The following is an 11,917-nucleotide window of genomic DNA, read 5'->3' as shown; positions in this document are numbered from 1 at the left end:
GGGAAAGGAGGCAACTATGGACAGAAACACAAATACCTTCAATTAAGGTTGCCTTCTGGAACCTTAGTTTCAATGTTGGATAGAAAGGAAGAGAGAGGAAAGAGAAAACTTCAACAATTCTTCTCTTTAACCTGTAAATTCTCAGTCAAGTTGTTATTGGTGCCCCTGCTGGAAATTAAAAAATGGCAATCTTACAGAAACAGAAAGTTGAACAGTGGTTATCAGAGGCTGGGGGTAGGAGAAATAGGGAGAAGTTGCTAAAAGGGTACACTTTCAGCTGTAAGACGAGTAAGGTCTAGTAACATATAACATGGTAACTATAGTTGATAACACTATACTGTATAATTGAATTTGCTAAGAGGGTAGAACTTAAATGTTCATATGTATAGACATAGATATATATAGATACAGCTATGTGAAGTGATGGTTGTGTTAAGTAACTAGATACATGCATAAATCATGATGTGCTCTTTAACTGTCTTACAATTTTGTCAAATATACCTCAATAAGGCTGAAAAAAAAATCAGTTTTTAAAAAAATTTATTCTGGATAATCTGATCCAGTCAGTTGAAAAATCTTTAGAGCAGCACTGAGGTGTCCTTGAAGAAGCAATGCTGCCTGTGGACAGCAGCTTCAGTTCCTGTCTGCGGGGCCTTTAATCTGCCCTTCCTGATGGTCCACCCTAGGGATTTCACTTTCCCAGCCAGCCCCCACAATCACATAAGCGAATTCCTTGCAATAAATCTTTTGACTATACATCTCCTACTAGTTCTGTTTCTATGGTAGGATCATGATGGATCCAGAACGCTGCATGTGCATTCTGGAGTAGCTAGAATAGTCTAGAAATCCCCAGATGTACCAACTGCATCTCCACCTCTGTGTTTTAGCTGGTTCTTTACCCCCTGCTGAAATATCCTCTCCATGAGGCCACTTTTCAAGTCTTACATCTTGCCTTCAAGGTCCAGCTTGAAGAGAGCTGCCTTTGTGACGCCTTTCTGGCTGCCTCAGGTCTGTCTGTGCTCCTTCCTCTGAAATTCATGCAACACTGTGGGGGGGCCACTCATTTATCTTGTTTTGACCCTGTGTCAGAAACAGGACTTCTCCACCTTTGCTCCCCTAACCCTAACTGCTGCTTTACCCAAAGAACATGCTCAGATGTTTGTCCATGTTGCTGCCAAAGCTTCACCAGCCTAAGCAGCATGTCCTCTCTAGCTTTCTGATGTGTTTTCTAATTTCTGTCACTTCACAGAAGTGACAGCCAACATTTTCATGGTGTAGAGCAACCCTGCCCAGCTTCTGGGGCTCAGATATGCTAGGGTAATACAAAGGGGCCTTTTGGAACGTGACTTAAAAGGGGAACAAGACCAAAGACATGGTTTTGATGCAGAAACACATAGAAACACATGTCAAGGCGGGGAGGAACGGTCTTATAGTCTTACTGTCTAATCCTTGGCCCAGATTTCTGCTTTCTCCGCCGCCCCACATGCAGGGCTTTGAGGTTCCCTCTACTCCATGGGGAACTGATGGAATTCAGCATCTAATAACCTGAGCCAAGGATCCTACGTGGAGGTGAGGAGGGGGAGATGGAGGCTAAAACTTAGAGCTTGTCAGAGGAGACAGTCCACAGAAGGGAGATACCTAAGTTCTCGAAGGACAGCTAGAGGACAAGGTGAAGCGTGGAGGAAGGGTTAGCTGGTCCTGGAGCCGCAGGCGGGGCAGAGTGACTGCAGTGCGGAAGCCCCACCCAGAGTGAGCTCACTCTTCCTGGTAAGTCTGAATAGAGGAATCCTGGTGCAGTTCCTTCTGGACTCTGGGGTGCATGTGACTAACCAGCTAGCACCCGCCTCTTCTCAGTGCACCTTGTGTCCTTCTGATTCTCCTGACAGAAGGTGATTCCACAGCCCTTTGGAAATAATGGTGTATTCCTTGCTAAGTCAAAGGATCACGGTGTTCTTCCAAGACGGCTCCTGTCAAAAAGCTCAGTAAGGGGGCTTGTACAGCCTCAGTCAGAGGGCCCAGGAGAAAGTAGGCTTCTTCTTCTGGCTCCCATCACTTTCTCACCAACCCTGAGAACAAAAAGAACTGAATGAAGTTTCTTGGGAAGGGAAAGTGAAATGCCTGGGCCCCTCCGGCTCCAGCTCAGTTACTTCCTGAACAAAACCGTACTATACATCTCCAGATGGGTCTGAAATTGCAGGCTGAGCTTCAGTTTGTCCAAAATCTGAACTCTGACCTTTTCTCTGAGGTGGGGCAATTATGAGGGAGCTACACAGTGGCTGGGGGTGGGAGGGGACAAAATGGGGACACAAATCTTCATGAAGACCAAAGTTCTACTGGATATGTTGGCTATGAAACAATTGTTTCTCGCTGATGCACCCCCAAACCTGGGTCCAAATTGAGATTCATAATCAATAGAGCAAGTGAGAGGAAGTGCCTGCAGGAACAATGAGTTGTTCTCTGCCACAATGACTCAAGGATCTACAGCTGACTAATAAACACAGGAAAGAAAAGTTCTCCCTTGATAGTAATCAAGGTAATGTAAATTAAATCTAAGAGATACAATTTCCACGACCAAACAGAATTGTTCTTAGGGAGGATCTCCTCCTACACATGCTGGTGGGAGAATATAGTGGCTTTCTGGAATGTCACTTGGTAATAAGTAACAAGACTTGAAAAGTGATGACCCAGCAATTTGACTTCTAGGAAATGATTCTAAAGAAATAACCAGAGGTCTGAACAAAGGTGATTTTTATGCAAAGATCACTACTGCTTCATTATAAAAGCAAAAATAATTTAAAAAAAGGAAACTGTTTAAATGCATAACAAAAGAGAATGGTTAATCATGATAAACATGTATTAGAGAACATTATGCAGTCATTAAATATGGCTGTGATATAGGCTATTTGATCAAACAGTGCATCTTAGGTCTTTGACATTTTAATGCCCCTGTGGGCATTTTAAGTCTTTGCTAGAAGGATAGGTTCCTTCACCAACTCCATCCTTTATCTGTAAAATGAGTTTACCTGAATCTACCTTGAAGGGCTGGTGTGAAAATTAAATGTGCTAATGTATGTAAACTGTTTAGCTGGGTCCTGGCTTATTTTAAGACTCAATCAAGGTGAGCAATGATTATTTCAAAATGGATGTGTATCATCTTTTTAGAAAGGAAAAAAAAATCTTAATTTGTGCTATTTAAAAATATTTCAGAAGAATTCTTGATGAAACGGAGCACAAAACAACATATTAAACATAAAAGCAGAGCACAGTGAATGTGCCCAGGATCCCACCTTCGCCAAAGCACACGCATATACAAAGACCTGCGTGCATTCCAAAGACACCCAGAGGCGCTGCCTCAGAATCTTACCAGTAATTAAGTTGCGGACTATGAGTGATTTTTGTTTTCTTCTTTGTATACTAATGTATTTTCAAAGGTTTCTACTGTAAGCACTTTGTTTTTAAAAAATATACATTTTCAAAAGATTAGGAATCTGGGGGAGGAAGAACAGAGAAGGGAAAACTGTGACCTCCAGCTGTGAGCGGCCCCTCAATTGGTGTCATGCTCCGCAGAAAGCCGAGTCACCCTTGTGGGGCCAGAGTGTCCTGTGAATTATATAGACCAGGGTCAGGCCAGCTGTGAGGCATGATGGCCTCAGCAGACCTTTCCAGGCAGTGGGCACTCTGCCCCGCGGGCCTGTATCGTGACGAGATAATGTTTGTGAAAGCACTCTGCCAGAGGGAGAACTCTATCCAGATAGGTGATTCCGGGCTTATTCTAGAGAAAGGAGGCTCTCAGAGCACATTCCATTAAGGAATTTCACACTCGGCCTCCTCCTCCAAACTTTTCTCTTTTCTCCCTCCCCTGAACAGAAATATATTTAGTAACCCTATCTAAATCCTCTTCTTTCCCTTAATTTGATTAAGGAGCTAGAGGAACAAGGGATGAAGTGGGGAGTGAGGAGAGGGGGAGTTTGAGTTGTGGGGAGAGATTAGAGGAGCTGAATGGGTATCTCAGGCTGAGTGACGCCTGAGTGTGGACAGGACAAGGGCCCCCAGGTACTTAGTACAGAAGCGCAGAGCACAGAGGGCGGGAACAGTTGATCACGGAGCACGCCGCTCTGGGAGAACGAGAGCCAAACAGGGGGGGGGGTCAAGCTTTAAGGATTAACTAGGGAGACGGGGGACGGTTCCTGAAAGATGCGTTGGCATCTTTCCGAGTCCCTTCTGGCTTCCTGGAGTCCTAGGGTCTTCAGATCTTTAAAAGTTCCAAGAGGCTGACGTGCTTGTGTTAGGTACTTTCACATCTATCAACCAATTTACTGTAATTAAGTAATTATCACCCATGAAGCGGATGTGCAGAGAGAACAGTGGTCTTGCCTAGGTGCATACACCTGTTAGCACCCCAGCTCAGATTTTACTACCTCCGACAAATGTTATCCAGGAAGAAAACAGTAACAGCCAGCATTTATTCAGCCCTGTGTACCTTCCAAATAAGTGGTTTTATTTAAGTCTCACCAGGTCTCTACGAGGTAGATGCTATTAATAACTTCATTTACATATGAATAACCTGAGGCATGGAGTATGCAATTAAGCCAAAAGACAGGAATTTGGGTGGAGGCATTTTGGACTAGAGGAGCCAGTTTTATGTTGTCCCTTCTGATAGTCTGGTTGCTCCTCAAGGACAGGGACCTTACCTTGTTTATCCTGTATTTCCAGCTGGGAACAATGCCTAGAACAAAGGGAACGTTGGCTGTAGGGACTAGTGGTACTTGATAACTTCGGACAAGTGAGAGTTGCCTGCCGCTGGGGGCCAGCTTGGTGAGGATTAAGTGAGACATATTTGTCTAGGGATTTCCAAGTCTAAAATGTCACCATGCTGGGCTTCAGAAAAGGTTCTGTTGGCAATGGGGATCCCTGCAGAAGGCTTTAAAGGTGACCAGGACCTTGACAATGGGCCGACCCAGGGAGAGGAGAGGGTGACAGTTCGCCGTGTGGGGTTGGATCCAGACCAAAGAGACAAAGGGGTGGGGGGGTCTGGCGAACACTCCCCACTGGTTCCTTCCACAGGGGCATCTCAAGAACATCCAAACCCTAAAGGATAAAGCAGGACAGGAGATGAGGGGGTGGGGTAGGTTGGAAGGGGCCTATCTGGGCAGCTCCTAGAGAGAGGAGAGAGAGGGAAGTGGGGAGACAGTGCTTTGATCATACAGGGGCCTGAGGCTCTTCTAGAAATTGGTTTGAAAGAATAAAGGGCATACATTTGGTCTCTTCTGGAGAGGACTAATGTCCTCCAGGAAGGGCCCTCAGACTTTGCTGATTAACAAACACTTCGTTGCCACACCATCTCCGCTTTGCAGGAAGCATTCCGGCTTCTTTCCCTCTAAAACCCGGGAGGGAGCCTTCCAAAGGGCAGAGAATAGGAACAGCCAGCGTGTTTCTGGGCCAAGTCCAGGCTCCCTGGCCTGTATTCAGAAAGCTCAGCCTTTCTCCCCCTCTTGCCACAGTTCTTGGTGTCTTTATGTGAGCTGCTTATTAACCAGAGGCTATCAGGACACTGAGAGGGGAGTGTTGTGCCTTTTGCCAGCGAGGGTAATTCAGACAGGTACAGTGGGGCAAAGTGGCTGTGTGCAGGCAATGTGACAGAGATGGAGGTCCTGGGACCTATGGGGGTGGCCAGGAGAGCCTCGGGTTCACTACCAACACTGCCTGTCCATAGTAGGTTTCCAGGGGCCAAGATGCAGGATAACACATGGCAAAGGCAGCTGGAGGAATCCTACTTGGGGTGGGCGAGGCATTGATGGACATTCCTCTCTTGGAGCAACAAAGGGGACCTTCTTTCAATGCTGCAGGAACTCCTCTACCATCCTCCCTTGCCAAAGACACTACTTTGCACAGAGACCCCAAAATTAAATATCCAAATCCTGGGCATCCTCTTCCCTTTCCTCCAGAGAGCAGCTGTTGACAGTCCAGGCTACAGAATTACTACTGACAGGCTTCCTCAGCAATCTGATCCCTTGGGGTCAAACCAAGGAATCAGAGTCCCCTGGTCCCTGAGATGGTTCTCGATACTAGAGCACAGAATGGCTTCTCACTGTGTCTAAAGAAATAGGGCTTAGCCAGGCTTCAGTTGGGCTGCACTGTTACATGTCTTGGGTTTTAAGTTGGTACCAGCTGCACCTAGGGGAAATGTTAGGGAAATTCTCCCATTTGGCTTCTTTCCACGTGGAGGATGGCTAAAGGAAGAGAAGGCTTAGAGCTTCCATGCTGAGGCCTCAGAAGTAATGATATAAACACAGGCCCAGAAGTTGGCCTGCAGAGTCCCTGATGGGGCCAGAGGAGTTGTTGTCCTGACCTACCCTTCTACCCGTGCTCTGCAGACATAAGCGAGACCCAGCCTCATCCATCACCTCAGAGGCCAAACAGCTTCCTCCGATGGCCCCTAGGAATGTAAATCGGAGAGCCATCGCTACTAAGAAATCTGCACAGCTGTAGAAACACGAGTCTTCACGGTCTGTCTTTCCTCACGTTTAGAACAGGGTACTAGCAGGTCAGACCACAGGTGAACCTAGCAGATCACCTTGAGTGTATTACTCAACTTCTCTAGCCCTCACCTGTAATAGGGATCATGTCATGTGTACATCATGGTTTGAGGTGGAAATTAAGTAATTCAAGTCGAGGGCTTAGGACAGTACTGTGATGAATGGTAGCTACTCTATCATCATCGTTTCATTGGCTGAAGACCATTCCGTACAAAGGAGGAAAACAGATAAACAACATGGCTCCTAATTCTAAACCCAAACAAGAAGGGATGTGGGCTATAGCCTCAGCGATTTCAGAATGCACCAAGCTCACTTCTCCTGCTTGATCTCACGCCAAATGGGTGCCAGACCTGGCAACCGCAGTGGTCTCCAACTTGATTAAATTCTCATGGAGAATCACAACGGATATTTAGACCTGCTGGAACAGAGACAAACTCAATCATGCTGGGGTGGCAGTGAAAAGGAGCATAAGAAATCACCACAAAGAAAGTTTATTCAAATTCTAAGCATGTCTGAAGAGCCATGGTTTGCACAGAGAGCCCCTCTTTTCCAGACAGGCAGGGGAGCTAACTTAAAAATTCTTTCCTCTCACACATACTTCCACAGTGGTGTCATCACATGCATAACAAACATGTTTGGCTCCCAGCTGAACAGGTAAAGACACGACAGCATTTCTTTTTTAAAATGAATGCCAAAGCCTTTGCCTCTGCTCAGGTCGGCTAAGCTTCCTTCCCTGCCCAGGAATTGGATCTGGGGTAATGGGTGACCCAGCAGGCACAGAGATGACAGATTCCGCATCATGTAGCAACGCTGGGACAACCTGGGACAACGCTGGGACAACACTGGGGCATCCGGCCTGGCAGGAAGGCGGGCCGCCGTAAGTACACCGACCTTTGTCCCTGTTTGCTCCTGGAGAGGGCGGGCCGTGCCGATGCTGCTCTCCCCTCTCAGTGTAAACCTGGGAAGCCTGGCTAATCAGAATGTTCTTGGGGGCTTGAGAAGTTTTGACCCTGGTGGGTGGCAAGCAGAGACCTCTTCAGGCAGTCGAAGGGCATTCTGAACTTTGTTCAAGACACTGCAGGAGCGGGCTCCCTGGAGTGTGCATGCTCCTGGCCCCAAAGAAATCATTCTCCTTCCAACTTTTTCCCATCTAGAAGGCTTATCATTAACTAACCATCTGCCCCTCTGGAAAACTCTATCTACTCCACCAAGCCACCAAGGGGTCCAAGGGAACAAATCAAAAGGACAGCAGCCCTGAGTCTGAGCTGGCAGGGCTGCCTTCCTCTTTGCAGGGCTTGTCCTCTGGGGAGGGAAACGCTCCTGTTTCTGCCTGCCAACTATGTGGCTGTCCTCAGGAACTGCTGGCAAGTTCTCCAGTCCTCTGGTTCCCAGGATTGGGCCCAGGGAGGGTGATGGGTGCGTAGGTCTGGTGGGGAGGTGGGGGCACTCTCCAGCTCTTCGTAGTAAATCCTCCTGCATTTTCTCCCTTTAATTTCTTGTTTCTCTGAATGACGCTGCTAGGGCTTGAGGCAGGTTCAGCCAGAAAAGCAACTTTTCTTGAGAAAAGTCTGAGGATTTTCTCTTTTATATAGGAAGTCAGGCCCTGGTCCCCTACCCCCTTCACCTTATGGAAGGCGCTATGCCTGACAGTTCCCCTCCAGCTGGCAGGGGAGCCCACGGTCAGAGAGAAGCATCCTTCTCTTTCACAAATAAACAAATCCAATCCATGTGCTAGAGGACTTAGGGTATATTAATAGCCAGATATTTTGTTTTCCTATTCTGGTGCTTATCCCCTTCTACTAGCATGAAAGATAAGAGAACACATAATGTTCTCCACCAGCCACCCTTCCCCCTCCCCCAGGGAAAGGCAAGCCAGGGGGCATGAGCCATTCTGTTTAAAGCCATTGCTGATGTATCAACTCTGAGAAAATAGACTTAAAAGTTTATATTCCATCTCTCTTGGCTACTGTTGCTGCTCAGCAAAGAAACCCTATATTGTTTAAACCCTCCAGGCAAATGGGTTGCAAGGCAACCTTCAAACAATAAAAAATAACCCAAACTAAAAATAAAGGCATTAAAGGAGAGAAAGCATGGTGGTTCTTTGGTGAAGTGATTCTGAAATTTGGGGTGGAGAATGTTGTCAACTAGGCTGCTTTTATGTCCCCCAGTTGTGGGCTTTCACCCTTATTAACCGAGTTTCTTATAACCAGATGTATTAGGTCCCTCTTTTTTTTTTATTCCTGGACTCTTAGTTCTTTCAATGGTCATCAACACCAGTGAAGGCGTTTAATGTGGGGCTGCCTCCCGTCCTCAGGGAGGTTCCAAAGACATTAATCCATGTGCTTCCCCACTGGCTCCCAGCCCAGACAATGACTGGAACTCTGATTCCTGAGAAGTCCTTAGAAGCCCAAGAAAGGAGAGGGCTGGGGTCCAATTTGACTACAAGGGTCCTAGTTCAAGGACTGCAGGAGGTCAGAGTTAGGAATGTGACGACACAAATGAAGGCTGGAGTGATGAAGGGCCTGCGAGCCGAGAATGCGGGTGCCTCCAGAAGCTGGGCAAGGCAGGGAGTCGGATGCTCTCCTGGAGGTTCCTGGAGGAACAGAGCCTTTGATTTTAGCCTCGTAAGATTTTTGACCTCCAGCAATGTAAGAAAATGCATTTCTGTTGTTTCAAGTTTGTGGTAATTTTTTACAGTGACAATAAGACACTAATATGGCAACTGAGACCCTGAGAATCTATTGTAAGGACAAGAAGCCTACAGTTAGTTCTTGGGCACTCTGTACTGTAGAACTGCACAGGCCGAGGACTGGGAAACCTAGGTGTTTCCTTCCTGATGCATTTTACCATGGATGAGCAGACCATTGGAGGGCACTAAATCAGCTGGGCTGATTTGCTATCATATATCATGGTTTCCTTTAAGCAAACAATCAAACACAAATCAATAAAAAGGTTGCTTTTTTTTTTTTTACCCGCTGACAAGGCAGGCTGACTGACGTATTATTTGATAGGCAGACTTGAGCAGCCAGGACTTTGTTTTTTCCCATAGCCTGTGGCCCCACCTCAACCAGTGTCACTTAAAGAGTGATCAGACCAGAAAGGGAAGCTGGAAGAAACATACATAAATTACCTCTCTGCCCTATTCCAGGTTGCTGGCCAGAAACGGTGGGACAATCTCTTGGACTTATGTCTGGAAGGAAAGACTCGAGAGACTTCAAACTCTCTTCTTTTGTGAGCAGGTTTGCTTTTTTCCAGACTTCTCTGATTACAATTCTTAAGGGCTTGCCTAAGAGAGCCTAGGAAACCCTATCATAACAAAAAGAGGGGGCAGAGAAAGATTTCCCCAGGTCTTTGCTTCCTAGAAGCATAAGCACAGTAATTTACTCTGTCTCGTGACAGTTCTAGGAGATGAGAACCATTAGTCCCATTTTGTAATTGGGAATTACAAAACCGAATTACAGAGAGAGCTAACAACATGGACACTGTCACACAGCAATTCAGCATGAGTGGCCTGAAGCAGAGCACAGCTCTCCTGCCTCTGAGGCTGGCACTGTGCTGGTGCTCTTTCGCTCAGTGTCGGCCCAGTGTAACTAGTCAGTAGGGTGCGGCCCCTGGGTAGGTGGTCTTAGTGGAATGCAGAGATATAAACCCATTAAGCCTGTCATCACAGGGCAAGCTACTGACGCCCCAGGGGAAAGATTTTCCAGACCAGAGCTTTGAATTGCCTGGTGTGTTTGGCGTGTGTGTGTGTGTTTGGAAGGTAATCCGGGATGCCAGACAACTGCCAGATCAAGGTGTTTGGTGTTTGCATGTTACCGTGCATATATACACTCAGGAACAGCTTTCATTATTTTTTTGAGAATCAATGCAAATCTTTTTTCTAGTTTCTTTGTCTTTCATTCCTTCTCCTCTCCTTCCCTGTTCCGTTCTTCTGAGAAAGGCTGAAATCAAACTTTAGGAGCAAAGCTAATAGATGCCCCAAACTCACGGAGAAGGAATCGAGCTGGCTTATACTGAATAGCTGCGAGGCTTCGGGCCAGAACAAACAATACCCGTGGCTCTGCGCGAATGCCTAGCTCTGCACGTGGTCCCATTTCTAGGCCTGTTCACACACGGGGGCCTTTGCAGAGCCGCCCTCATTTCTTGCCACCACGTTTTGTGACTCTCAAACACCATGAGAAGATGCCACTCTCTTTTCTTTATGCCACAAAGAGAATGCAGTGACTTGGTTTAAGTATTTTAAAAGTGCAACAGACTCCTAATGGTGTTGTCTGTAAAGGTGGATGTCAGAATTAAGCTGATACTGTTAGGTGCCTGTCCTAAGGGCTCAGGGGGGCAGGGACACAATGTGGACCCTGTGTCATGTCAGGCAGCAGGTTGGAAGTGGCAACTGACCAAGGTAAAGCCAATGATCCTCAAAATCCGAATGGAGGAAGGTGCCTAAACAACACCAGGAGATCCAAAGATGTCAGGGTAAGATGAAAGGAAGGGCTGGGGGACACATCACTTGGAAGGGCTGATTAGTGCTTTATAAAGTCTGAGCTATCAGTGGACTCAGGTTTGGGTTTGGTTGACTGTCCCTCAACCTTAAAGTAGTCCTAATAACCCATGCCCCCTAATAACCCATCCTCCTCCCTCATGCTAGATACATGCACATAGGCAGGACAGGACAGGAAGGGAGTTTTACTGGCTAGGAGAAGTAGGAAAGGAAGACAGGGGCCCAGGGCGGAGGACCAGGTGTGAGAGAGCTCCTTGAGGCTCTTTATGAGATTAACTTCTGAGAAATCCAAAAATAAGGCCTGCCACTTAACGAAGGCATATCATAAAAGTTGTGTAGCTCAGGCAGCTTCCAATTTGACCTTCCAAAGTTCAATTGTACACTTCCAATTGCTGGGCTGACTTCTCCCCATCCTTGGGTCTTACACACAACAACTGGGCTCTCCCACCATGAATAACCCAAGGAGACAATACCTTCCTCAACTATCCTCTGATTACACTCAGGCATGTGGATCAACAAATGGTGGGTGGCCTGCAGGATACTGACAAAAAGGGGAACCCCTATACAACAAGAACTTGGCAGTATTTATACAGCATTTTGCAGATGAGGACAGAGACTCAGTCTCCTGGTCAATGTTCCAGCCACTGTGGCATCGTACATACATACTTGGGAGTAAAAACACCTTAGGGGTCTTCAGCTGCTTTCCAGTCTTCCTATAAGAGCTTCTGATTACCAATGAAGTGTCTTAAAATCCCTTGATAACAGTAAAAGAGGTGTCTTGAGGGTTAGACAGAAACATTCCAAGCCTTGGGATCTGGTGTCTAGGTCTGCAAAATATTTTTACAATTGTGGTAAAACATGAGTAACGTAATTGACTATTTTA

The 11,917-nt window shown here is 46.6% G+C and overlaps 1 protein-coding gene and 1 long non-coding RNA gene across 5 annotated transcripts in view; one reads left to right on the top strand and one right to left on the bottom strand.

Moving 5' to 3' along the window:
- Positions 1-503: 503 nt before the first annotated feature.
- The window catches only part of IFT81 (intraflagellar transport 81), a 252,692-nt gene continuing 241,278 nt past the window's right edge, over positions 504-11,917 (bottom strand). Inside the window, exon 23 of the mRNA XM_073222926.1 lies at positions 504-2,066. Coding sequence (XP_073079027.1) covers positions 2,058-2,066 — 9 coding nt within the window. The 3' untranslated portion in view covers positions 504-2,057. The remainder of the gene's footprint in view (positions 2,067-11,917) is intronic.
- The window catches only part of LOC118971672 (uncharacterized), an 87,305-nt gene continuing 82,501 nt past the window's right edge, over positions 7,114-11,917 (top strand). The window contains exons 1-2 of one of the 4 annotated variants that reach the window (XR_012125625.1): positions 7,114-7,413; positions 9,685-9,775. This is a non-coding gene — a long non-coding RNA (uncharacterized lncRNA). The remainder of the gene's footprint in view (positions 7,414-9,684; positions 9,776-11,917) is intronic. The other 3 variants (XR_012125626.1, XR_012125623.1, XR_012125624.1) reach the window with 3 other exon arrangements.

The sequence above is a fragment of the Manis javanica genome, chromosome 15 (genome assembly GCF_040802235.1).
Source record: "Manis javanica isolate MJ-LG chromosome 15, MJ_LKY, whole genome shotgun sequence".
In the NCBI taxonomy this organism is placed as follows: domain Eukaryota; kingdom Metazoa; phylum Chordata; class Mammalia; order Pholidota; family Manidae; genus Manis; species Manis javanica.
Note: the sequence above shows the minus strand (reverse complement) of the source record. Positions and strands in the feature narration are given on the sequence as shown.